The sequence below is a fragment of the Periophthalmus magnuspinnatus genome, chromosome 5 (genome assembly GCF_009829125.3).
Source record: "Periophthalmus magnuspinnatus isolate fPerMag1 chromosome 5, fPerMag1.2.pri, whole genome shotgun sequence".
Classification (NCBI taxonomy): domain Eukaryota; kingdom Metazoa; phylum Chordata; class Actinopteri; order Gobiiformes; family Gobiidae; genus Periophthalmus; species Periophthalmus magnuspinnatus.
Genome location: NC_047130.1, coordinates 17,729,732 through 17,755,733, shown reverse-complemented (window position 1 = coordinate 17,755,733; position 26,002 = coordinate 17,729,732). Strand labels below are relative to the sequence as shown.

General features: G+C 40.2%; 1 protein-coding gene across 3 annotated transcripts; it reads right to left on the bottom strand.

Annotated features, from left to right (window-relative positions):
- Window positions 1-5,273: 5,273 nt before the first annotated feature.
- On the bottom strand, window positions 5,274-24,774 carry LOC117371031 (phosphatidylinositol 5-phosphate 4-kinase type-2 gamma-like). Of its 3 annotated transcripts, none has more exons than XM_033966615.2 (10): window positions 24,622-24,774; window positions 24,437-24,534; window positions 21,503-21,599; window positions 17,884-18,033; window positions 14,275-14,421; window positions 12,761-12,799; window positions 10,290-10,403; window positions 8,400-8,649; window positions 6,247-6,350; window positions 5,274-5,408 (listed from the first exon to the last, which is right to left on the bottom strand). In XM_033966615.2, the coding sequence occupies exons 1-10, from the start codon at window positions 24,772-24,774 to the stop codon at window positions 5,328-5,330; spliced, it is 1,233 nt and encodes a 410-aa protein (XP_033822506.1). In that variant the 3' UTR covers window positions 5,274-5,327. The 3 variants fall into 3 exon arrangements, with proteins under 3 accessions (XP_033822506.1, XP_055077841.1, XP_055077840.1); XM_055221866.1 differs by having other exon boundaries at window positions 24,618-24,772; XM_055221865.1 differs by lacking the exon at window positions 17,884-18,033 and having other exon boundaries at window positions 5,317-5,408.
- Window positions 24,775-26,002: the final 1,228 nt, after the last annotated feature.

Below are 26,002 nucleotides of genomic sequence, written 5' to 3'. Positions count from 1 at the left end.
GTTGTGATAGCACTTTGAAAGGGAGTGACTTAGCGTGGAGAGCAAAGGGAGGGGAAACTCTGAGCATCAAAGTAGTATGTTATGTGTTAGCAATAATACCCCATAGACATGAAACACTCCCCCTTACATTAATATATCTTCACAGACACCAGTTATTTATACAGGGAGACCCAATGGGAGCACTTCGACTCTCTTTTTCATTGGTGCCATGTTCAAAATACAGAAAAAAATACAAAAAACAAATCGTACATAAGTCAATTTAAAACACTAAAAACAGGAGCAGGTGTGTGGATAAAAGTTTGTTACCAGATTATAAAATTTTGATTGTGGCACCAAAGTATCCAGGTTGATTTTCCTTGAAATATATTCCATTTTCCAAAACAGCCAAATGCCTTTTTTCCCGTCTCAGTTCTGGTGCAGTTAGTCCTTAGGCTTATGCATTCATCTGATCTGGTATTAAATGTTCTCCCTTATCAATGATTAATAAGCAGGTGAGATATTCTGGCAGAAGTAGTCCCTTATGAGTACATTTCATACAGTGCTGTTCTCTTCAAACAGACAGCAATGGCCAACCTACTTTTTCATACAGTGAACAGTGATAGGTTTAAATTCATCCCCTGTTATGAAAGAGTGAATTTAAAGGTCTCAAAATAGAGGCTGAAGTCTGCACCTGTTATATCTCCATAATCCAGTACAGAAAGAAACAACTTCTTTTCTATTTTTTCAATGAAATACAATATTTGCTTCTTTAATTAAATGATGTTTTTTAAAGGATAAGTTTTCATCAAGCCAAAACCCAAGATATTTAGATGCCGACTCTTTCAATCGATGGACCATTTAGTGTATAAACATTTGTAGCTTGCACATTAGAAAAGTCATATACTTTTATTTATTTTCATTCAACAATAATTAAAACAACAATTAAAAGATTTTTGAAGAAATTTTGGTTTTCATTAAAATCTTATTACATTAAAAGCTGCAGTTTTAAAAGTGCCTGATCAGCAGAGGGAGCACTTGCACACAGAACATCATGTATTTGCATAAAAATGTATGTGGCTTTCTCTTAAATTGCAACCAATGGAACTAAATGTAGTAAAAAAAAATAGCGGGCCCAACATTGAGCCTTGGGCCACTCCTTTGCTTGGAGTTAGAAAATCTAATATAAACAGCTACTACTGCCTGGGTTCTGTTTGAAAGATAATTTTGGAACCAATCACATGTAGCACTGTCAAATCTGATCTGCTTCAGACGATACAGTATGCTTCTTACTGCACATCTATAAATAAGAATGTAGTAAAAATAAAGAGAAAAAACACTGAATGAGAAGGTGGTTCCAAACTTTTGACAAAGAGTGCTGGGTCGTCTCTACACAGATCTGACTTGTTTCCCTAGTGATGTCTCCTGCTTGTCATATAAGTGCTTTACAGAATAAGAAATACATTAAAATCGCAATACAACAAAACAAAACATAAATAATCACAAATAATTATCATAAAATAAGAAAAAAAAAAAAGAACCTTCATAAAGACTTTTCAGTCATATGCACAGCTAAACAGAACTGTTTGGAGCCTGGATAGCCATATTCACCTGCTGCCAGTGAGACATAGATCTGAGTGTCATCTGCATAGTTGTGGTAGGAGACATTATTGCTGCGTAGTAACTGGCCTAACGGCGGCATGTAGAGATTGAACAGGGGTCCCAGAATTGACCCCTGGGGCACCCCACTGTTCAAGGACAGGGATTTTATCTAAGACACATTTTCCAATTTCAACAAAGAACTCCCTGTTTTCTAGATAGGACTTTAACCAATTTAGTGCACACCAGAGATGCCCACCCAGTCGTCTAGTATCTGTAAGTGGATCCCATGATCGTTAGAACATGAAGCATTTTCAAAGTGAATTATTTCCACGAACAGTGCATCATTTATGTGTCTCCGTCGAACAACTGCAGGACCAGCCACTGGTTTAGGAATAAAAGACATGTCAAAGAAGACACAGAAATCATCAGACAGAGCAACATCCACCACAAGTAGACAGACTCACCACAAAGGTTACACCGTGCAGCTTTAGAGCGGACCTATTCTGCAAAATTTACCCTCTTGAAGTTTTATTTAGAGTGATTTATGCATGTTTGAGTAATCGTTAATCACTTTCAAGACGACATTTTGCCAATCAACCCCAGTTTGCACTGGCACTGGTACATGCCCACTGTGACAAATTATTTTCTTAATTGTGATACTTGTAGGATTCCGCAGGTTGTGTAGCCAGTTTGGTACAAATGAAAAAAAAAATCTTCTGCTTGCTAGTGTGATGTATAGCTATCCTTAGGGGGCACCGACAGCTACATGACTCTTTGCTATGATGACATTTACGGCAACGTCAGCTCCCATTGGGCACTGCAGTTTTCTTTTAAGTCGTGATGAATATTGTGATTTAAAATGTCCAAATTATAACATAATGATTCACAGGTGTCATAGATTATAACTAAAGAGCAGACACAAGCACAATAGGTCTGCTTTAAAAACACTGGAACAGTTGAGCTTAATAAAGTGTCCGTGAGGCTTGTCCCCAGGTGCGGTGCTCCATTTTTCTGCAGACATCATTAGACTTTGAGGTGTCTCTTCTTGTTCAGGGGACGATGATGATGATGATGATGATGACCTACTTCTCTCTAGTCCCACTTTCTCTGAGTACAGGAGCAGAGGGGCACATTTGAGCTCAAACAGGAACTTTCAAAAGGGAGGAGGACTAATTACAAAGCAAAGACTACACAGACTTACATTATTGAGGCTTGTCTCAAGAGGTAATTAACTCGATTTTGAAACTAAGGAACCACGATAATAGAAAACAGTTATTTAGACAACAGAATGTGATTTTCAACATTACATGGTAGTACTTTCTTTTATATTCCCATGTGGCCTTATATCAAGATATTCAGGAAAGGTTCATTTCCATCTCATGAATGTGACTTTTTTTTAGTATTGATACCTGCAAAAATAGCATAAATAAGAATCTAGTTTTGATACTAGTTTATTTACATATTGATTTAGATGTTTTAAGCCAGCTGCCCTTCCTTACATGACTCATTTATACGGGCTTGGGACAGACACATTGTAGCTAGCCACTGTAGTCTTAATGTTCATAGATTTTATCCTTCTGTTTGTAGGTGCCATTTTGAGCACGTTTAACCATTCAAACAGATAGAATATTCTGTATTGAAATGTTAATTGCTATGGAAACGGTGCTAATTTTTCATATGTTTCGCTTAGAATGTTCCCGAGGATGGCATTAAACCTATCTATATTAGCTACAAGCAGGAGACAGCACCAGGCCATGTTGCATGTTAAGTCAGATCTGTGGAGAGGCGAGCCCCTTCAGTTAAAACGCACGTTTTTCAAGGTAGCCAACAGGATTCCGTGTAAATGAATACAAAGAGGATATTTGTAATGCCATACTAAGGAACATTCTAGATAAAGCAATAACATCTACAGGGAGCCTTGCAGGCGGCAGAAACTCCACCAGAAGAGTTTCATAGTGTAGCTTTTAAGTGGGGCGTATCCACATTTAAAACTCCTCCGTATTTGTAATCAGAAACACCTGGATGTAATCAGAGCAGTCTTGTGTGATGTCACATAGTACTTGAAATGACAGGGAAGCAGCACAAACTTAGATTCAGGACGTTTTTTTTACCAGAAAGATGCAAATGTACCTAATTTCAACTATAAAATTGCCCAAACAGTAGATAATGTAATTGAAACACCATGTAAACAGTTTAGTAGCAAAATAGTTGATTCAGTGTTTAGTTCCGCTTTAAACTCATGCTGAGGTGGCCTTTAGTGCAGTAAATATCACTGAGTCTAAAGCCATTTCAAGAGCCTTTGTGTCTAATATTGTACACGATTTCCGCTCCAAACAAATGCATTGGAGTGAAGCATTAATCCCATTGACTCAGAAATAAATGGTTTAATAACACGGAGAGCTCAGAGGAGGCGGCTCTCTGCGGCACCAACTACAGGCCCTGAATACAAAAGGATTCATCAAAGAAGACCCATTACAAACTGAGAACTGGTATTTTATCATCAAAAAGTACAGAGTGCAAGTCGATTTAAACTATTAAATAATGATAAAAGTCATCAAGAATGTACTTAAATATGAGCTGACAAACATTAAAGGCCCTGTACCCCATTTCTTTCCATAGACATTAAAGGGCCTGTATGTTGTCTTGCCCCAGCACACATGTACAGTATGAGCTGCTCTTGAGGTCAAATGAGACTGCTGCGTGCTGTCTGATTCTGATTATAAAGCATTTTATTGTCTGATTATCAAGAAGTGTACGATTAGCATGCTAGTTGTTGATGGCAAAACTCCGCTGTGGCCTCTGAGAGTTGTGAAAACTGTTTATAAACACATCATGGTGTGTACTTAAGATGGTCTGAACGCATAAGGTAACTGAGGAATAACATTGGACCGCTGCAAATTGTTTACAATGAACTAGTTCTGTTTTTCACACTTGTAAAACAGTAAAAATCGGGTACAGCACCTTATAAATGAATACTTTTAGAATTACTATTAGCAACAACTAAACCAGTTTCTGAAAAATTATTCTTAAGTTTAATTTAGAGAAAAAAAAGCAAAAACTTATAGTATTTTCTGGAGTATAAGTCACACTTTTTTCACAGTTTGTCCGAGGGTGCAACTTAACCTCAGATGCGACTTATATGTGAAATTATTATAATATATAATTTCACATCTTCGTTATTGTCACATTGACAACTGTGCGAGGGCACTGTAGGCCTGTGTACCAGTATGGCTGCATCTACTTCTGGACCGGCAATTCATCTACTTCCAAAGCTGGCGGAGTTGTTCAGAATGTCTGTTCTTGGTCTCGGATTTTGTAAAATAAATTTACCCAAAAACTGAGACTTATAGTCTAGTGCGGCTTATATATGTTTTGATTTTTTTTGCCGGTGCGACTCTGGAGCGACATATAGTCCGGAAAATACAGTCATGTTTTCAAAATAACTACATGTAGGTTTGACTACAATGTTAAAAATATGTAAATAGGAGAGACATTTGGTTCAACTTCAGGTCTGGAGTTCAATTCTGACAACCAGCATTGTTCTTGTGTCTTTGGGCAAGACACCACATTCGGCAGAATAAATCTAGTGCTATGTCTGGCACAGATTCGAGTACCTTTGTAGCTGACTTTTAGATTAGAATTACACTTAGTAAAACAGGACGACATTAAATTCAATATTGCAGTATTCTGTTGATTAAAATGGCACTTTTGGCCCTAGGCACAGCTTCTGGAGGTCTAAAGTTTGATTCTCAGGCGAAGATGCTTGTGATGAAGTCTTTGAATCGTTTGGCGTATTGCTCTGGATTCACAGTGGAGATCTCAGCTGCTGCCTGGCAACACAAACACACAAATTATTATTACATTTACCAGACATCAGATTCAAAATGTGTATTCAGTTTAGTAGCCAAATACTGTAACTAAGTAAGTGAGTAAGGGAACAGTGGAGATGTTATTGCTTTGACTAGATGTTCGACAGTATGGCATAAACGTATTTATCTCCGGGGAGACAAATGGGCGGTGCCACCAGGTCAAGTTACAGTTCAGATCTGTGGAGGTGATCCTCGAATGTGAGTTCTTCAAGGTATTCAAAACACCTGTACTTGAACAAATGCAAGCAGGCCCATCGACAGAAATATGGGGGCCCGAGGCAAGAAGTCTCATTTGGGCCCCCGTTTAATATAAATCAATAGGGAAGAAAGTCTAGTCCTGGCTGCTAAGACCTCCACCACCCCCTGTGTCCAAACCCCACCTCTACCACCTCCAGTGTCCAGACCCCACCTCTACCACCTCCAGTGTCCAGACCCTGGCCTCATCTCCACCATATCCAGTGTCCACACCCCACCTCTACCACCTCCAGTGTCCACACCCCACCTCCACCACCTCCAGTGTCCACACCCCACCTCTACCACCTCCAGTGTCCACACCCCACCTCCACCACCTCCAGTGTCCACACCCCACCTCCACCACCTCCAGTGTCCAGAGCCCACCTCCACCACCTCCAGTGTCCACACCCCACCTCTACCACCTCCAGTGTCCAGACCCCTGGAGGAAGATATCTCCTAAACATCATCTAATTGGCCACGCCCTTCATCACATTGTCTCCTGCCGAGTCTGAGTCTTTCCAAGTTGAAATCACCCAGCCCGAGGTACGACATCCCTGTATCTTACCCCGTGTTTGACGGCCTTGGCGGCATGAGCGGCCTTTTTCTTTGTGTCGTACTGAGTCAGAACGTCAATTAGACCCATGAAATACACCTCCCTCCTCGGAGAGTCTAGACCAAGACAGACAAAAACATAAATTACAGTGAAATTTGTAAGTTAAGGTGGGTGATATTGACAAAAATGAACATGTCAGTGCAGAGGGAACAGTAGCATGACTTGTGATTGGCCCTGATGCTGTTCTGTGGACCCGGCTCCGCCCCTTCGCTCACCTGGCTGGAAGACCCACTCCTGGATGAGCCCCCTCTGTCCCTTAATCTTAAGTGAGTTCTGGTCCAACAGATCTGAACTTTATCTGCAAATGGATGTGTGTTAGTCCTGGACACATGTGTAGCCTGCCCATCCTGGTTCAGTCCTGGTTTAGTTCTGGGTCAATCCTGGTTCAGTCCTGGTTCGGTCCTGGTTCAGTCCTGGTTCGGTCCTGGTTCAGTCCTGGTTTGGTCCTGGTTTAGTCCTGGTTAGTGAATCTCTCCTTCACTGTGCTTCTTCTTGTGGCTTCCTTTTTTCCCACAGTTTCTTTGACTTGTTTCTGCAGGACTAGAGTCTAGAGACAGGGGGCGCTCTGGAACACTTCTCCATTTGCTTGTTTTCTATGAATATTAGCTAATCTGTCTGTTACTGAGCAAACTTTCTGTTGGTTAAATCATTGATGTTGTTCATCCCTCAGAGGCGACTGCAGCTGTGATTTTGGGCTTTACAAAAATACATTGAATTTAATCTATTTTTACATGATCTTGACTCAGACAATATTTTAAGAACACATCAGGAATCTCCTAAAATATCTCTTTATATTTTTGTTTGGCAGAGTAGACCATTACATGCTCCTTTCATTCTCATGTTAGGTCATTAAAAAAAGTTTCAGTTATAAACAATATACTCACTATTTTAATTTTGCATATCTCAAAACATCCCCCACCTCCTAGTGTGAGGACAAATTGAACGGAGTCTATGTTAAAACCTGAATGAATCCAAACACAGCTGTGAGTAAGCTCTTGGAAAACCATTATAACCCATTGAGGATAATATGTCTCCTTTACTGTCATATTTAGTTTAGTCATAACATTCAATCCGCTTTACGTCTATGGCACATTTTATAAACACTGTTTCCAAACTGCTGCACAGAGTGAAATAAAAGGAACATTTTAATACAATAAAAACATAATAAAAACAACAGAGAGTAAAAAATAAATAAAACAATAAAACAGACCAATAAAAGACACAGAGGAGACACAACTGACACTGTGTGAAAAGCCAGAGAATAAAAGTGGGTCTTAAGGCGAGAATTAAAACACTCCACTGTGGGGCTGTTCGGACGTGTGTGTATGTGTCCGCGTGTGTAGAGGCTGTTCGGATGTGTATGTGTGCATGTACGTGTGTGTAAGGAGGGACTGTTCGGACGTACGTGTGTGTGTGTGCGTGGGCTGTTGGGACGTGCGTGTGTGTGTGTCTGGAGGGGCTTTTTGGAGAACAGCCCCTCCATACCTGTCCACCCTGGTTTTAAGTCTCGTCTTAGGTCCTTCGAGCTGGATCTGGACCTCAGACCTCAGAGCATCGACTGATCTGATCAGGATATGGGCCCATATTATGAATGTTTCTGATCTGTTCTAATGTTGTTTCCTCATCACAAACAGACCTGGAGTGGTGTTTTGTTTAATTCACACATGTTTAAGACACAAATCCTGCATATTTAAGCTGAGTTCTTCTCTCAAACAGAAAACACTCGGTTCCACCTTGTGATGTCATGTGATAATACCAGAAGTGCTCCACTGTGTTTTTAAACTCCACACACCTTAACTAGAATCGTTTGGATGATTTCAGCCCTAGAATTGTCCATTTCTACTGAACTAAAGGTAAAAGGAGCTGTTAACTCAAAAACTACCATGACATCACAAGGTGGAACAGAGCATTGAGCTTTGGAGATGTAGACGGACTAATGATAAAGTGTTACTCAAACGTGTGAATGAAACAAAACACAACTCCAGGTCTGTTTTTGAGGAGGTAACAACATTATAACACGACTTAAAGTTCACACGAGTCAAGTTTGCGTAATATAAAACCTTTAAGTTGACTGAGCCTTAGCCCAGTAGAACACACAGTCTTACCCACTGCGCTCTGAATGGCGTACACGTCCACATAGGGGTCAAACTCTCCGGGCCCCAGAGGTTTGAATGAGTTCATGTATCCCGCGATTCCCTCCGGAGAGCTGGAGTACTGGACCGGAGCGTTCTCTTCGTCCTCCTCCTCTTCCTCACTCTCCTCCTCCTCCTCCACTGTCTCTTCTCTCTCTGCCCGCTCAATGTCATGAATCCCCAGCAGCAGACTGTAATCCATGATCCTCAAACGCACCAAGAACTACAGAGGAGAAAGGTAACATTCATTATTAAAGCTGCACTATGGAACTTTTCTAGAAGAGGATCCGCTACATGCTTGTCCCAGTTCCACAGTATGACTTTAAACTTACCTATCTTGCATTTATTCAATTACAGGTTTTATTATTGCTAACAGATAGCTTGAAAACATGGATTCTTACAACGAGCACAGTCGCCTTTCCACAGATCTGACCTGTAACTTTACCTGATGGAGTCTTGTCGCTATAGAGATAGACAATGTTAATGCCATACTGTAAAACATTCTGGGCAAAACAATAGCATTTCAATAGAGACAAGCTGACAGCAAACTCTTCACTGAAAAAATTACACAGTGAAGCTTTAAAAAAACAAAACAACATCAAAGGACTGTTTTGGTAGTTTTTAGATATCTCTCCAGTTTAAGGTATAGTTAAGATACTGTAGGTTAAAGTCATAGACTGTATATATAAATGGACATAGCTAACCTGTTAGCCTTGGCGCGCTTCCAGCTCTATTGACTCTGGCTCCAATTCACTTTCTATTGAAAAACTGTGGGCCCTCTCTCTGTAACTGCTGCTGTCAGACTCATCATTTTGGTCTAAAAATGTTCGCATTAATTTGGTCTACATGATCCTGATGTATTTATTTCACGCTTGTGTCTGTAAATCAAGATATGAACATTAATACAGTGGTCCCTTGTTTATCTCGGGGGTTACGTTCTAAAAATAACCCGCAATAGGCGAAATCCCTGAAGTAGTCAGCTTTATTTTTTACAATTATTCTATATGTTTTGCAGCTGTAAAACCCCTCACCACACACTTTATACACTTTTCTCACACAGACACTAACATTTTCTCACATTTCTCTCTTGTTTAAACTCTCTTAAAGTTCAAACCTTCGTAGGCGCCTTTGTCAGTGCAGAACGTTTCATCGACATTGTGGGTTTTGTCAGGGAGAAAACTTGCAAACATACAGCACTTCAGAGTCACACTGCGATCCAACATTTATGTAAATTTGTCTGAACACATTCTGTACTGTACAGGAGACATGGCACGGAGGAGACTGATGGACAATGGTCTACAGCCCCTCAGCCAATCAGGATGCAGAACACAATGTGCCTTCAAACACTGTAAAAAAGCATGAAAAACTGCACACAAAAAATTTCACGAAATAATGAGACTGTGTTGCTAAGTGTCTGTTCCTTGCTAAACCTGTGGTGCGAGCGGGAAGAGGCGTTACCTTCAACAGCCTCGCTCCAGATTGGCTCTTTGGTTGCTATGATACTCACGGTCGGAATTACAAATATGGAACTCGGCTCCAAATTGGCCCCTATAACTGCTTTAGCCTTGATGAGCTTAATTTGACTGGAGCCGAACGTTGTGGGCAATGTCACACTCACTTAGTCCACTTCTTTATTAAGTCTATTGTTAAGGAACACTTAATTGTCCCTGTATTTGACCCATCCTTCAATATCACTGGAGCAGCCCATCTCCTTGATCTTGAGCTAGTCTTGGTCAGGACAACCTCAGCTGGAGGATTTGACATATTCCACACAGACACACTTATATCCAACCACTGCTAAAAAGATACAATTTTCAGTTTAATTAAGCTTCATATAAATGTAATGAAAAAGCTGAGTCCTGCCTCGATGTCTCTGTTGAGTTTGTCCATGAGTTTCTCCTTCTCGTCTTCGTCCATGTAGATTTTCTGTAGGTTATTCTTAAAGTCAATGTCTTTAAACGTGGGCAGCTCTTTCACCTGCAAAACACAAACGCAACAAATACTTCAGCTTTTATTTCTTATGATGTTAAATTGAACATCTCCATTGTACTCCAGACTATGTAACAAATATAAAAGACGACATACGGGCGTTTTAACTACTGAGAAATAATTAAGATTCCAAAAAAATCTTAAACTGTTGCAGAAAAGCAGATATATTGTGCTTGTGTCTCTATAGTTATAATCTCTGACACCTGTGGATTATTATGTTATAATATGCACATTTTAAATCACAATATTCATCTAAAACGACTTAATAAAAGAAAATAATCCCCTGACTTTGAGGTTCGAAATCTTACAGTGCCCAATGGGAGCTGGCGTCGTCATAAACGTCATCACAACAAAGAGCCGTGTAGCTGTCGGCGCCCCCTATGGACAGCTGCACATCACACTAGCGAGTAGCAGTTGTTGTTTTTTTCATTTGTGCAAAAATGACTACATGATGCTGCTGAATCCTACAAGTATCACCGATTAAGAAAATAAAACTGGAGAAGGAAGTGCATACGTCACAGTGGGCGTGTACCGCTGGAGGTTAAACGGGGCTAAATCTGCAAAATGGCGTCTTGAAAATAAGCGATTAAATATTACTCAAAGATGCATCACTCCAAATACAACTTCAGAGGCTCAATGAGAAGAAACGACATTACATAAAATTGAAAAGCTTTTAAAAGTTCATTTTGTAGAATAGGTCTGATTTAAAGGTGCACTATGTAACTTTTCTGGGGGAGGATGTGCTACCTGCTTGTCTCCATGGAGATGTTTGGAATGTTCCACAGTATGGCATTAAACTATATTGCCTTTATTTAATTACATTATTATTATTATGAGTAGTAGTAGTAGTAATTGGCTTAGTGATCTCACTTGCTCGATGGATAGATAGATGGATAGATAGACGGACGGACGGACAGACAGACAGGTAGGTAGATAGATAGATAGACGGACGCATAGACAGACAGATAGACAGACAGATAGATAGATGGACGGACAGACAGACGGATAGATAGATGGACGGATGGATGGACAGACAGATGGATAGATAGATAGATAGATAGATAGATAGATAGATGGACAGATGATGGATGGATAGATAGATAGACACACAGACAGATGGACGGACAGCCAGCCAGCCAGCCAGCCAGACAGACAGACAGACAGATAGATAGACAGACGGAAGGACATACAGACAGACAGACAGACAGACAGACAGACAGATAGATAGATCTAATGTCATATTGTGGAATATTCTAGACAAAGAAAAAACACATCTCCATGGAGACAGACAGGCGGCAAACTCTTCCCCGGAAAAGTTACGTAGTCCACCTTTAACTTGATCATGAGCCCAACATGCAAAATGCTTAAGAAATGAAAACATATGAACTCTTATATTTACCGTTTAAGTCTCTTGGTTTGCAGTAACATAACAGAAGTGCATTAATCAAATATTACTTTTATGTCGATGCAGATCAAATGATTCTGACGCACTTTTGAAATCCTCCATTTTGAATCTGGGTCAGAGCCGCATGAGGCCGAACAAAAAGCTCAGATGTTTTTATAACTGTGTCGGCTACATCTCAGAAATAAAACGCACACTATTTATGTCTAATTGTGTATATTTTGTTTAGTATTTTACTTCTGTGGGGTATTAACTGTAACACATAACATATTTAGATCACCATGTTTCCTTTTATTGTTTTGAAAATGCTATATTCACCAAAATAATGCATTAACATGTTTTATAAGTTCCAGTTTTGTTTTTCATGCTCTGAGTCTCCTCCCCTTTGCTCTTCACACTAAGTCACTCCCCTTCAGAGCACTATTGCATTACAATCAGTGTGCATCCCGCTAATGAAACTACTGCACATCACATCAGGTTTGTGAAGTTGTAGTGTATTGTTTTGTGTCATGTTTTTGTATATTTTTATTTATGGAGAATTGTCGTGTGAGAGCATGGGTGATGTAGGCTTGTGGGCAGGATTGTAAAGCAAACTGTAGGAAAAATTCAAATAGGGTCCAGGACAGATCCCTAAATTACTCAAACATGCATGGACGACATATAAAACCATATCAGGCATGTTTTAGATGAGGAAACAATGTTACAACATGGTAGAAAGCTCCAAAAAGTCAATTTTGCATAATACCCACTTTAAGGTCCTCTTTGATCTTCCTCTCCTGTTTCCTGGAAGCACTAACCTCTTTGTTAGTCATTGTTGGTGATATTTAAATTTCTTATGAACAAATGTATTTATCATATTATTATTATTATTATTATTATTATTATTATTATTATTATTATTATTATTATTATTATTATTAACCTAAAAATAAAAAAAATTCACCTTCTCTTTACAGCTGGCCTCCCGAGACACCAAAGAGCCCTGTGGAGATAAAAACCATTTCACTCGATCATAAAGTGACTGTTACCAAACCACTTTAAGCTCTTTTGTTTTATCACAGTGCAGCTAGAGATGAAATCTGGTCAAATCAAATTCCTACAATTCTACTTATGATGCTTAAATAGTCTCTGTGCACAACCGCAGACCCTCGTTCCATTCAGAGAGAATGGCAACCATCTCTAGTGTAATATAACGTCTATGAATTTGGAGCAGAGGTCAATATTTGGAATCCAACCGCGAGTGTCATAGCAACCAAAGAGCCAATCTGTTGAAGGTAACTCCACTTCCCGCCTGCATCGCTGGTTTAGCAGCAAGCGGGCGCTTCACAAAGCTGTCAATCAAACCTGTTTCTAACACCAGCTGCAACAACTGCGGGAAATGAAGTTGCCTCAGTGGACTGTTATTAATGTTCATGTTGATTTATGGATAAAATATCCAAATAAAAACCCCAAGATCGTGTAGAGTGGATTAAGGGAACAGAGGAGAGGAGGAGAGAGGGAGAGGGAACAGAGGAGAGGAAGAGAGATGGAGAGAGAACAGAGGGAGAGGGAACAGAGGAGAGGAGGAGAGAGGGAACAGAGGAGAGAGGGAGAGGGAACAGAGGAGAGGAGGAGAGAGGGAGAGGGAACAGAGGAGAGGAGGAGCGAGGGAGAGGGAACAGAGGAGAGGAGGAGAGAGGGAGAGGGAACAGAGGAGAGAGGAAGACGGAACAAAGGAGAGGGGGAGAGGGACCAGAGGAGAGAGGGAGAGGGAACAGAGGAGAGGAAGAGAGAGGGAGAGGGAACAGAGGAGAGAGGAAGATAGAACAAAGGAGAGGGCAAGAGGGAACAGAGGAAAGGGGAGGACAGGGAGAGGGAACAGAGGAGAGAGGAGGACAGAGAGAGGGAACAGAGGAAAGGGGAGGACAGGGAGAGGGAACAGAGGAGAGGGGGAGAGGAAACAGAGTTGAGGAGGAGAGAAAATAGAGGAAAGCGGGAACAGAGGAGGGGAGGAGAGGGAACAGAGGAGAGGAGGCAAGCAGGAGAGGAAACAGATGAGAGGAGGAGAGAAAATAGAGGAGAGGGGGAGAGGGAACAGAAGAGAGGAAACAGAGGAGAGGGGGAGAGAGAGACGGAACAGAATAGAGCAGGTGGGAGAGAGGGAGAGGGAACAGAGGAGAGGAGGAGAGGAGGAGAGGGACTGGACCCGGAAGCGCGCCTCTGTTTGGAACGCGATGGCTAGCAGGTTAGCTATGTCCATTTATAAATACAGTCTATGGCCTAAACATTTGTGCATTTACCTTTTGGACACATCATGACAAAGTACAATATTATTAACAGGAAAAACTGTCTCTTGTCCCCATCTGAGAGTATGACATCATCACATTCTCGAATCTGAAACCCACCAATTTGCATAATTTCTCGGTGCCTTAAGGTTGTAATTGTTTCGCCCGGTCTTGTTCTGGTCTTGTTCTGTACCTTGAGGTCGTACTTGCGGTGCAGGCTGAGTCTATGGCTGAACATGTTCCTCATCACGAGCAGGTACGTGTCCTCATTCTCCACAGACACTCGGTACATGGACAAAAACTGAGGCAGCAGCGTGGAGCCGTGGAACAGGACGACGTGCTACAGAGGAGAGGACAACAACATGGACATTTATTCAAAGGGCCCATGTTACAATGTTTTATGATCTATGTTATAATGTTCCTCATCACAAACAGACCTGGAGTTGTGTTTTGTTTCATTCACACATGTTTAACACACAAACCCTGCATATTTAAGATGAGTTTTTCTCTCAAACAGAAAACAATTTGTTCCACCTTGTGATGTCATCATGTGGTAATACAGGAAGTGCTCCACTGTGTTTTTAAACTCCATACACCTTCACTAGAATCATTTGGATGATTTCAGCCCTGGAATTGCCAATCTCTACTAAACTAAAGGTAAAAGATAGCGGTTAACTCGAAAACTCCCACTTCATGACATCACAAGGTGGAACAGAGCATTTTGAGCTTTGGAGATGTGACAGACTAATAATAAAGTGTTACTCAAACATGTGTGAATGAAACAAACACAACTCCAGGTCTGTTTTTGAGAATGTAACAGCATTATAACATGACTGAAAGCTCACAAGAGTCCATTTTGAGTAATATAAGACCTTTAAAGCCATAGTATGCAACTTTTCATGTGAGGGATCAACCACCCGTTTGAGATGTTATTGCTTTGCTTGAAATGTTCCACGGGGTAGCATTTAAACGTATCTGTTAAGCTTCATCATATCTTAACACAAAAACAAGGCACAACAATAGGAACAGTTTAAACAGAATGAGGGATAGATCGTCCAACTTAACTCCAAGACTCTCTTAAAGAACTACAATGAAACTTTTCTGCCACCTTTTGTATCCATGGCGATGTTACAGCTTCGCCTCGAAGGATCCGCAGTATGGCATTAAATTTAATCCAACTGCAGGCTTTTACTGCTCAAAAAGACCTTGAAAAGTGTGGACTCATCTCTCTGCAGATATAACCCACCAACTGCTCGTCTCCATGGAGACAGATATGTTTAATGCCATATAGTGGGAAAATTCAGTCAAGTAATGACATCATCATGGAGACGAGTAGATGAACTTAACCTGGCAGAAAAAATAGACAAGACATTTTATTTTTTTTTTATCAGCTTTTATGATTTGAGCTGTGAACTTTCTGACCCTGGTACCAGCTACTCATGAGCGCCATTTTGGGGACTTTTGATCATTTAAAATATAAGTAGTTTGTTTTTTATAAACTGTGTGAAAAATAGAGAGTGCATCTGATAACTAAACACATCTTTCATTCTGTGCCATGAGTCACTGTTTATCAAACTACAACCGTCTCCATGGCCACAGCCTCAGTGAGTCAGAAGAGACAGAAGAAGAAGAGGAAACAGACGAGGAAGAGAGCAAACAGAGGAGAGGAAGAGAGGGGGAGAGCAAACAGAGGAGAGGAAGAGAGGGGGAGAGCAAACAGAGGAGAGGAAGAGAGGGGGAGAGCAAACAGAGGAGAGGAAGAGAGGGGGAGAGCAAACAGAGGAGAGGAAGAGAGGGGGAGAGCAAACAGAGGAGAGGAAGAGAGGGGGAGGGCAAACAGACGAGAGGAAGAGAGGGGGAGAGCAAACAGACGAGAGGAAGAGAGGGGGGGAGCAAACAGAGGAGAGGAAGAGACAGAGAGCAAACAGAGGAGAGGAAGAGAGAGAGAGCAAACAGAGGAGAGGAAGAGAGGGGGAGAGCAAAGAGAGGAGACAAAGAGAGTGGGAGAGCAAACAGAGGAGAGGAAGAGAGAAGGAACGGAGGAGAGGAAGAGAGGAGGAGAGGAGAGCAAACAGAGGAGAGGAAGAGAGCAAACAGAGGTGAGGAAGAGAGGAGAAGAAACAGAGGAGAGGAAGAGAAGGGGAGAGCAAACAGAGGAGAGGAAACAGAGAAATTGAGAGAGAGGAGGAGAGTGAGAGAGAGGAGACAGGAGGAGACAGAGAGAAAGAGGAGGAGGAGAGAGAGGAGACAGGAGGAGGAAAGAGAGAGAGAGAGAGAGAGGAGACAGGAGAAGAGGGAAAGAGAGGAGGAGGAAGAGGAGAGAGGAGGAGGAAGAGGAGAGAGAGAGGTGAGAGAGAGAGGAGGAAGAGGAGAGAGACAGGAGGAGGAGGAGAGCGCTCAGAGGACTATGTAGGTCGCAGCCTGTTAAACGAAACAGCTGTGTGGGAGAGACATGTTTTCAGTCTTATATAAAGTCTATTTTGTTCCTTTAATCAATGGGTAAAAGAGGATTTGAATAAAAGCTGAAATAATAACACCCTCCGCACATAAATGAATATTTAAAACATGCTTCAAAAAGAACACATATGAAATACTGTGGATTAAAGTCCTATACTGGATTTTTTCCCCATGAATTTGAGGAAAATGTGTCTTGCCCAGTACAGATATTATCACATACGTACGTCTTCAGGTCAAAATAAGTCAGCTGTGTACTGTCTGCATCTAGTTAGAAAGCATTTTATCACTGCAAATCAGGAAATCTGTGGTTAGCTTGCTAGTTGTTGCTGTACCGTGATGACAAAACACCGCTCTGGTCCCTGAAAGGTGCGAAAAGCAACGTAGGACAGGATAGAAGAGGGAGAAAGAGAGAGAAGTGAGATAGACAGGGAGAGAGAAGAACAGGGGGAGAGAGGGAGAGAAGAGAAAGAAAAGAAACAGAGGAGAGGAGGGAGAAATACAGTGACAAAAGGAAGGAGTGAATAAACAGAGAGGAGATGGGGAGGGAGTGCAGTACATGTCATTCTGAGCCACATTCACTCACACTGCAAAATAATAACTTCACACAGGCCTCTGAAAGTTATGAAACATGCTTATAAACTCATCATGGTGAATAATCAGGATGTTAAAGAAAGTGAGGAAGTGGAAGTTTTCAAGTTAATAGCTCCTTTTACCTTTAGTTGTAGTAGACATTGCCAGTTCCAGGGATGAAATTATTAAAATGATTCTAGTGAAGGTGTATGGAGTTTAAAAACAAAGGGGTCTGTTGTCCCCAGAATTGGACTCTCTTCCTATTAATTTGTATTAGAGGGGGGCCCAAGTGAGTGTTATTGCCCCAGGCCCCCAAATTTCAGTTGACGGCCCTGCTCGTCCAGAATATTCTCTGCTAGATCGCAGTTGTTTTCACTGATGACAAAGTACAAGACTATAACAGCTCTTTAAACATGGAACTTATTTGTAAGGTTAAAATTATAATTATTCATATCCAGAACATGTTAAACTGTCAGCAACTTTAATAATTTTATATATATATATATATATATATATATATATATATATATATATATATATATATATATATATATATATATATATATATATATATATATATATATATATATATAATCGTTCATCACAATTATTTTGGCCAAGATAATCATTAAAATTTGAATATCGCCCCATGCTTAGGCGGTGCCCACGGCAACGACAGTGAAATAGAGCGACTAAGTGGTTTGCTAATTGCGATAATTCAAATTTCGATTGGATTTTGATTGATTTTGGCCCTGGTTCCTGTAGTGGCTTTTACCTGGTGGTATTCAGACAGAATGTTGTGTATTTCCTCCACTTCTTCACTGGAAATTTCTTTGACCACCAGAGTGCGGTCAAACGAGGTGAGCAGCAAACCTCCGCCCTGACCCTCCTCCACTTTATGAGGAGCGCTGCGGGCTAGAGACACCTGGTGGACAGCCACAGAATTACAGCTTTAAAACACAGGAACTTTGGAATGGAGTAGGGTTGGCAAAAGTATCGAAACTAGACACTCATTTGACCAGGTATCGATGCTGAAAAAGTCACATTCACAGGACAAAAATGAACCTTTTCTGAAGCTTTAAAATGATCTTGAGCTGTATTTTTCACAAGTATGAGACACATAGACTAGTATAAGCCCATGGACCACGATGAACCTAATGGACACTGAGGGATTACACAGATATAAGACACATGGGAATAAAAAAGAAAGTACTACCATTTAAAGTTGAAAATATTATTCTATTGTCTAAAGCAGGGGTCGGCAACCTTTAACACCCAAAGGGCCACAGAAAAAAATAAAAAAATAAATATATATAAATATATATAAATATATATATATATATATATATATATATATATATATATATATATATATATATATATATATATATATATATATATATATATATATATATATATATATATATATATATATATATATATATACCCCTGCCAACCCTTGGTCTAAAGAAACAGTGTTTTATTTATTATCGTTGTGGTATCAGGATCAGTCTTGAGTATGGAGTCTATTCTTTAGTATCGAGATTTAGTTTGAAATTTTAGGATTGTGACAACACAAGAAGGAAGAGTCTCAGGAAGCTTTTGTGATGAAAGAAAAGATTTTTACAACACCGGGACAAGAGCCAGGGCGGTTAACTGCAGCCCGTAACAAAAGTGGGACTAGGGACACAAGTAGTAAACCCAGGCCAAATCACCCATCTCAAGATACTCATACATCAAAATGACGTTTAGTGTTTAGAGGGAGCAGCTCAGACTTACATAGTAATAAAATGCATTTAGTAAAACAAAACATGACTAGAGCTCTCTTAAAGGTTTACGGTAACAAAGGCTATGAGTGGGTTTGTACAGAATTTGGGGAAAGTAATTAAAACCTGCCCAAAGATAAAGGCTATCAGTTTCTTTGGATTCTAAAAAAATGACATCGGCCATGGAAAAAAAAAAAACATTCTGGTCAATCTCTAGTGTCCAGTGTCCTTTTCACCATTCTTTGTGTAGGGGCAGTGCGATAAAAGGGGGCCATCAGAGGCTCATAAGGACAATTTGTGATGTGTTGTACTGGACTCTGTGGAAAAGATGGTGGAACAGAGGACTCTGGAGGACAGGAGTTTCCAGTCCAACCCGAGCCAACTCCTGAGCGCAGTCTCTCTCTTCAGAGCAGCTCTCTCAGCACTAGGCTCACTGACCTGTTCCAAGGACAGATCGAGGCTCTTTTATGCCTCATGCTTCAGGCTGTACAACACTCCTGCTTCAAGAAGGTAGGGATGGTATAAGCAATAATATCATTTATCGTATTAGAAAGGGTCGGGGGACAATTTATATAATCCCGATAATTGCCAAAAAAGATAATTACATTACATCATCAGAATGTGCAGGAAAAAAAAAACAACTTATCCACAGGGGAGTCAACAGAGAGGGACAAACGGGTCTGTTGTCTGGGGCCACAGGGTCTTAGGGGCCCAGAATTGGACCCTCTTCCTTTTAATTTGTATTACAGGGGGGCCATGTGAGCCTTATTGCTATGGGCCTCAAAATTTCAGTCGACGGTCCTGCTCATCCATAATATTCTCTGTTAAAGTTATAATTATTCATATCCATAATAACTCTAATCATTATCATCATACAATAGTTAATCAGAATTATTTGGGCCATGAGAATTGTCACTCATAATTTCAATTTCGTCCCAGGCCGACAAGAAGGTTCCGGGTTTGACTCCCAGGTGGAGTTTGAGTGTTTCTCCCTGTGTCTGAGTGGGTTACCTCCAGGTTTCCTCCAGACACTCCAGTTCCTAACCTGTCCCTCAGATTGATACGTGAAGCCCTGATCCTGTTCCATGGACCTGGACCCTCCCTCCCCTCACCTGGCTGGATGACTCAATACCTGGCTAAGATGACGCCCACCTTACTGTAGATAAGCCTCCCTCTGTCCCTTAGTAGAGCGGCTTTGAACTTACAGTTTTGAACTCTAATTGCAAATGGATGTCCATTAGTCCTGGACATATCTACAGCTGCCTGGCCTGGTTCAGTCCTGGTTTAGTCCTAATTTAGTCCTGGTTTAGTCCTGGTTCAGCTCTGGTTCAGTCCTGGTTTAGTCCTAGTTTAGTCCTGGTTTAGTCCTGGTTCAGCTCTGGTTCAGTCCTGGTTTAGTCCTGGTTTAGTCCATGAGAGTGGATCTCTGCTTCACTGTGGTTCTCCTCAAGGTTTCTCTTTTTCCCACTTTACAAAAATAAATTCAGTTGAATAGAATAGAGTTCTGCACGTCAATCTGGAGTAGCAGAACTGATCAGAACCAGTGATTGTGGCATTAAACAATACATCACGTTGATTGGTCAAAGCGTTTCAACAGCTTTGACCAAGGGTCAGACACCTGTGTTGAGAAAAAAACACAGGTGTCTGACCCTCCACAAACTACTTCCATCTACAAGTTTTGCACAAACTAAACAGTATTTTTGCTAAAATAGACTGAAGTATGTCTGTCAGCGTTGCCATATTTGTTTTGGTTCGTTCTTCGCTGGCTTCCTCCCAAACCAGAGTGCTGCCTTGTGATTGGTCAGACCTATCACATGCAAACACTTCAGCCAGAGCCAAGCAAGACAAAAATCATGAGAATTTGTCTTGCTGGCAAAGCTATTGGTTTCCCCAACCCAAAACATGCACAATACGCTTTTATAAACCCACCATCACAGGTCATAATGAGGATGATCAGAAAGCAGAAGGTGAGTGAGGAATAATTTTAAAACTGTAAATATCAGGAAGCGTACAGCAACTTTAACCTTAAAAAATCTCACAAGACTTCCTGTGTAAGATCTTGAGTCAGTTTTATTTTATGAGATCTTGTCCCATCCCTGATCTCCCAAAGGTTATTGTTAGGACAGTGCTTGTATAAAATAATTTCTCTGTGGTGCCCTGTATCTCCTGATAAACACGGGCGAGGTGGGCGGGCTCAGAGCGTCCACCTGCTCTATGGAAATGTGTCTGACTGAAATGCAAATCAGCAAACACAGGTCGGGCTTTAACCTGCTCATGTTCTCAATGTTCAAACCTCTTTACATCACAAAGAGTCCTGCCTTAACATGATAGAGCTGCACAATGAGAAAAAAATGCAGCATTCGATAACTATGTTTTATATTTTGCGATAACAATTTTATTGTGGCAGTCAAAGTGGGTCAACATTTTAAAAAAGACAAAACTAAGACCAACCCATTAGTGTTGTCACAATACTAAAATTTCAAACTCGGTTTCGATACTAAGGAGTAGACTCAATCCCGATTCCGATACTACAATGATAATAATGACAATGATAATATACTGCATTATATTTTTGCGATAAACTGCACAGCCTTAACTGCAGTGTTGTTTTCTATGGAGTTTTCATACCTGGAAATCCTGGTCCTCGATGCCAAAGTGCTCACGCAGATTCCTGAACACCTGGGGGCAGTATTCTTTGAACTTGAACTGACCTGGCAGGTTTTCTCTGAAGAAGAGATTGACAGTAATAACAACACGAATCAGATGTAATGCAGGATTTGAGACTTTCCTTTGTATATCAAATAAAACGGAGTTGTGTTTAGCAATTAAAGCTGCACTATGCAACTCTTCTGTCTCCATGGAGATGTTATTGCCTTGCCAAGAATGCCCCACAGTATGACATTAAACCAATCTATCCCACTTTTAATCAATATTCATGTTTTTATCACTCAGAAATACGTTGAAAAACATGCATTCTTATGGTGAATGAGCTCGCCTCTCCACAGATCTGACCTGTAACTTTGCCTCTAATACGTAACCTGCTTTTCTCTGAGATAGAGAAGTTTAATGCTATTCTATGGAACATAACAGCTAAAGCAGTAACATCTACAGGGAGTCAAGCATGTGGCTAATCCTGCACCAGAAAAGTTACATAATGAAGCTTTAACAGTTCATTTGACTCAAACAACCCCCAATAATGTTTTTAATGCACAGCTAACCCTCACATCACGCATGTATTAGTACTATATTGTTGTGGAGAATTGCAGGTAGGCCAATATTTACCTGTGAAAAATATTAAAACACAGCTCAGTAACGCCTCTTCAAACATCGATTGAAATCTGGGACACACTTTCTTTATGTGACCCTGAGCAAAAACATTTGTGGAGACCAATTTGATGGTTGCACACTTCGAAGTACCGTTCGAAGTACCAGGCCAACGAATAGTAGCCTCCGTCGACCAAACTGGGACAGGCCTACACCACGGAGCGTACGTCAACTGCTGTCTATGCGCATTCATTACATCGCTTATGTTATGTTGCCTAGCAACCGTGACAGCTGCTGACTAATGAGCTATACGGCCGTTGACTCATGACATAAATGTGTAAAATGGACACCAAAATAATTAACACAGCCTATGACCGATGTGAAGGTGGCCATTTTTAATCAAAATATGCTGATGGCCAAAATCTAGACCTCGTACTTTAACGAACTTGTCCTAGGGTTTTTATTCAACAGACTTCAAACTGAAGTAGCATCATCAAAAATTGTTAAAATAATTTACATACATTTCAGGGTGTTGTCATGACGAACTCTTAATGAAGTGGCCATTTTGAAAGCATAAAAATCATAATAACTTTTGCAAACATCGTCAGATTTAAACAGACCCTACGGAGCATTTGTGTATTTTGATGACCTTGACATAATGATAAATGAATTAAACTTTTATCTTTAAAAATGGCTCTCCATCGCCCCCTGCAAAATTAAAATTAGATGGACACATTTATTTCCAGTAGCAATTTTGAATCAAATATCAAGCCAGGGTTAATAGGCAGCCCTCCCAGTGAAGCGTTGCGAGGGCCCTTTATCACTGCTTGCGATTTTAATTACAAATTGAGTTTTGTTTAATAGTTCTATAGTAGCGCTACTTGCCACGGATGAAAAACATATCTTATTGTTCTTTTCAAATGGGACTTTAGCCGGCCTGGATTCCTCAGTGGATTATGGGATTACTGAAAGAACCTCGACACCTCTATATACTCAAAATGTGCAGCCATTTAAAGCTGCACATGGGAACTTTTCTTTTCTTCTTTTCATTATATTATTTTGCCTTGAATATTCCACAGTATGGCATTAAATTTGTTTCAATAGCAGGCCAAGTCACAGGTCAGATCAGCCTCATTCACATTAAGAACGCAGCATGTGGATGAGTTTAATACCAAAGTGTGGAACATTTCAGGCAAAGCAATAACATCTCCATGGAGACGAGCAGACAAGCAGGCGCCATCCTCACCAGAAAAGTTACATAGTGCACCTTTAACATAAGTGGTGGATGATAACGAAGTAAAAGTAGTAAAGTACTGTAGTTAAGTAGATTTTTAGGTCTCTGTACTTTACTTGAGTACATTTTACAGTGGATACTTTTTACTTGTTCACTACATCTGTGAGCAGTATCTGTACTTTCTACTCCACTACATTTTGAACAGGAATGATAAGTAAAAAGTACTTTTCATATGATTTGAGGGGTTATTTTTACCATGTCTATGGAAACATCCTGACTAAAGTTTTCGAGTTCAAGCTTTGGCTTTGAGCAAAACAAAAATAAATACACAAAATTCATAAGAAAAAGTAAGAAATTGATTTGTATTGCTGCTGCTGACCAATATATATATAATTTTTTGAATCAATAGCACTACATTTAACACTATAAACACTTACTTGTTACTCTGAAAGTATTTCTAAATGGGTACTTAAATACTTTTACTTAAGTAGATTTTTTCATGCGATACTTTTACTTGAGTAACTTTTTACCTCTGTATCTGTACTTTTACTTAAGCAGATTTTTTCATGTGATTCTTTTACTTTTACTTGAGTACCGTTTTGCCTATGTATCTGTACTTTTACTTAATTAGATTTTCTCATGCAATACTTTAACTTGAGCAACTTTTTACCTCTGTATCTGTACTTTTACTTGAGTTACAAACCTGAGTACTTCCTCTTCCACTGTTTAACATTCAAACTCATCTTGCACGTTTTGCCTTATATGAAATAGTGATTAATTCATTTCTACTTAATAAATGAGACACAGGCTTTAGCCACAAACTGCATCCTCCTGTATATTCATGTGCAATACTAATTCCCATTGCCCAGGCCAGTTCAATTATGACTTTCTTATCTTGGCTTTGTTCCCCGTTGCTATTGTCCTGCCTAATAGCTTGCCTGGGTAATGAGCATAGAGTCATTCACTGCGCACAAAAGGTCGCTGTATTTGTGCAGATAAGCCGAATTTTCTCAAAGTAAAGGAGCAGACAGGCGAGGAAAATGAAATAATAAGACGGAAATTACTTGTTGAAAAAGTGGTTGGTGACTTTTATCTTCGTATTCGCTTTGAAATCGTCTGGAAGCAGCATAACAGGTGAAGGCACGTGGCACAAATCGGTCATCTGCGTAAAACAACGATTTAAAAAGTTAATTTAAGCGAATACGCGATAAAAAATACTGCGTTATTTCCAGATTTGGCACGCACCTACCGAATGATTGACACCCCACATCAGCACGCTCAAAACTGGATCGCTTGCTCGGAAAACTTCCACTTTCTGTTGTACGAAATGTTTCTTTTTCGTCTTGCGTTTCGGTGCCAAAGATGTGAGCAGGTTGGAGGACGCAGCGCTCGGGGAGGACATGGCGAGTGTCCCGGAGGAGAGTGGAGGTATGCGGGGCAGAGAGGGGGATTAGATGGTGGATGGTGGATTTGTTTAGTCACCTGCTGCTCTGGAGCAAGTGCAGGGAAATCCAGCTCCATGGCTCCTCCTGCGCAACACGTGCGTAAAAGTGGTCGGATTTACATGTGAGTGAATATATAAACAAAGAAATAAGCTAATACTACAATTATACTACTAAGCTACACTACTACAACTACTACTATTACTACTACAATAGCTACTGATGCATACAAATGACCAGGGTGACCAGATTTTACTGATGGGACTTTGGGATAACTTTGTATGAATTTGTATGAATTGTGTTATACAAATTGACTTGCCTTGCCTTGTATGTGATGGAGTCTATGCTGCATACAATCGGTCTGAGCAGGGCCGGCTCTAGCTTTCAGGGGGTCCTAAGCTGAATTTGTCTCTGGCCCCCCGACAGCAGATGGCTCCTGGGGTACTTCTCGTTTGTGGATTTTCCGGAAGTCACAGATGCAAGGAATGCAGTCGCCAGGATATAGTCTGTAATACAACTGTCCATCAATGACTTCTTCCTTCTCCAGCTTCTGTAGGCAGTCTATGATCTGCTTCTTGTACCCATGGGTAGGGTGTCATTTCAGCAATTCATAGGCTGTGGTGTCACTGAGGAGGCTGTTCACTTTAGCCTCATAATCCGCTGATCTTGGGATCAAGATTTGACAGATTTTATATTTTTCTTTAACTATGGATCACACCTTGACGACTAAGGCATTACACAGACCCCCGATACTGACACAGTGTGTCCAGTAGATGGCGCTATTTAATATGTCATAATCACAGGTGTAAAAAGAATATAGGGATAGTCAGACTCAGCACTGCAACTGTGGTTACACACGCACAAATTCAAATTTTTTGAGAAATTAAATTAACGGAAAAAAAACAACAAAAACTGGGCTTTATTGATCACAACAACTAATTATTTATTTTTATTATTATTATTATTATTATTATTATAGTATTATTATTATTATTATTATTATTATTATTATTATTATTATTACTACTACTACTAATTTTTTTTAATTTTATTTTATTTTTTTTTATTTTACACCCATTTACATTTTGCAGTGTGTTTTTTTAAATAAACGTCATGTCCAGAAAACAGATAATAGAATGAGAACAAAAACAGGACTTTTTAAACCGAATGCAAAAAGTTTGACTTTAT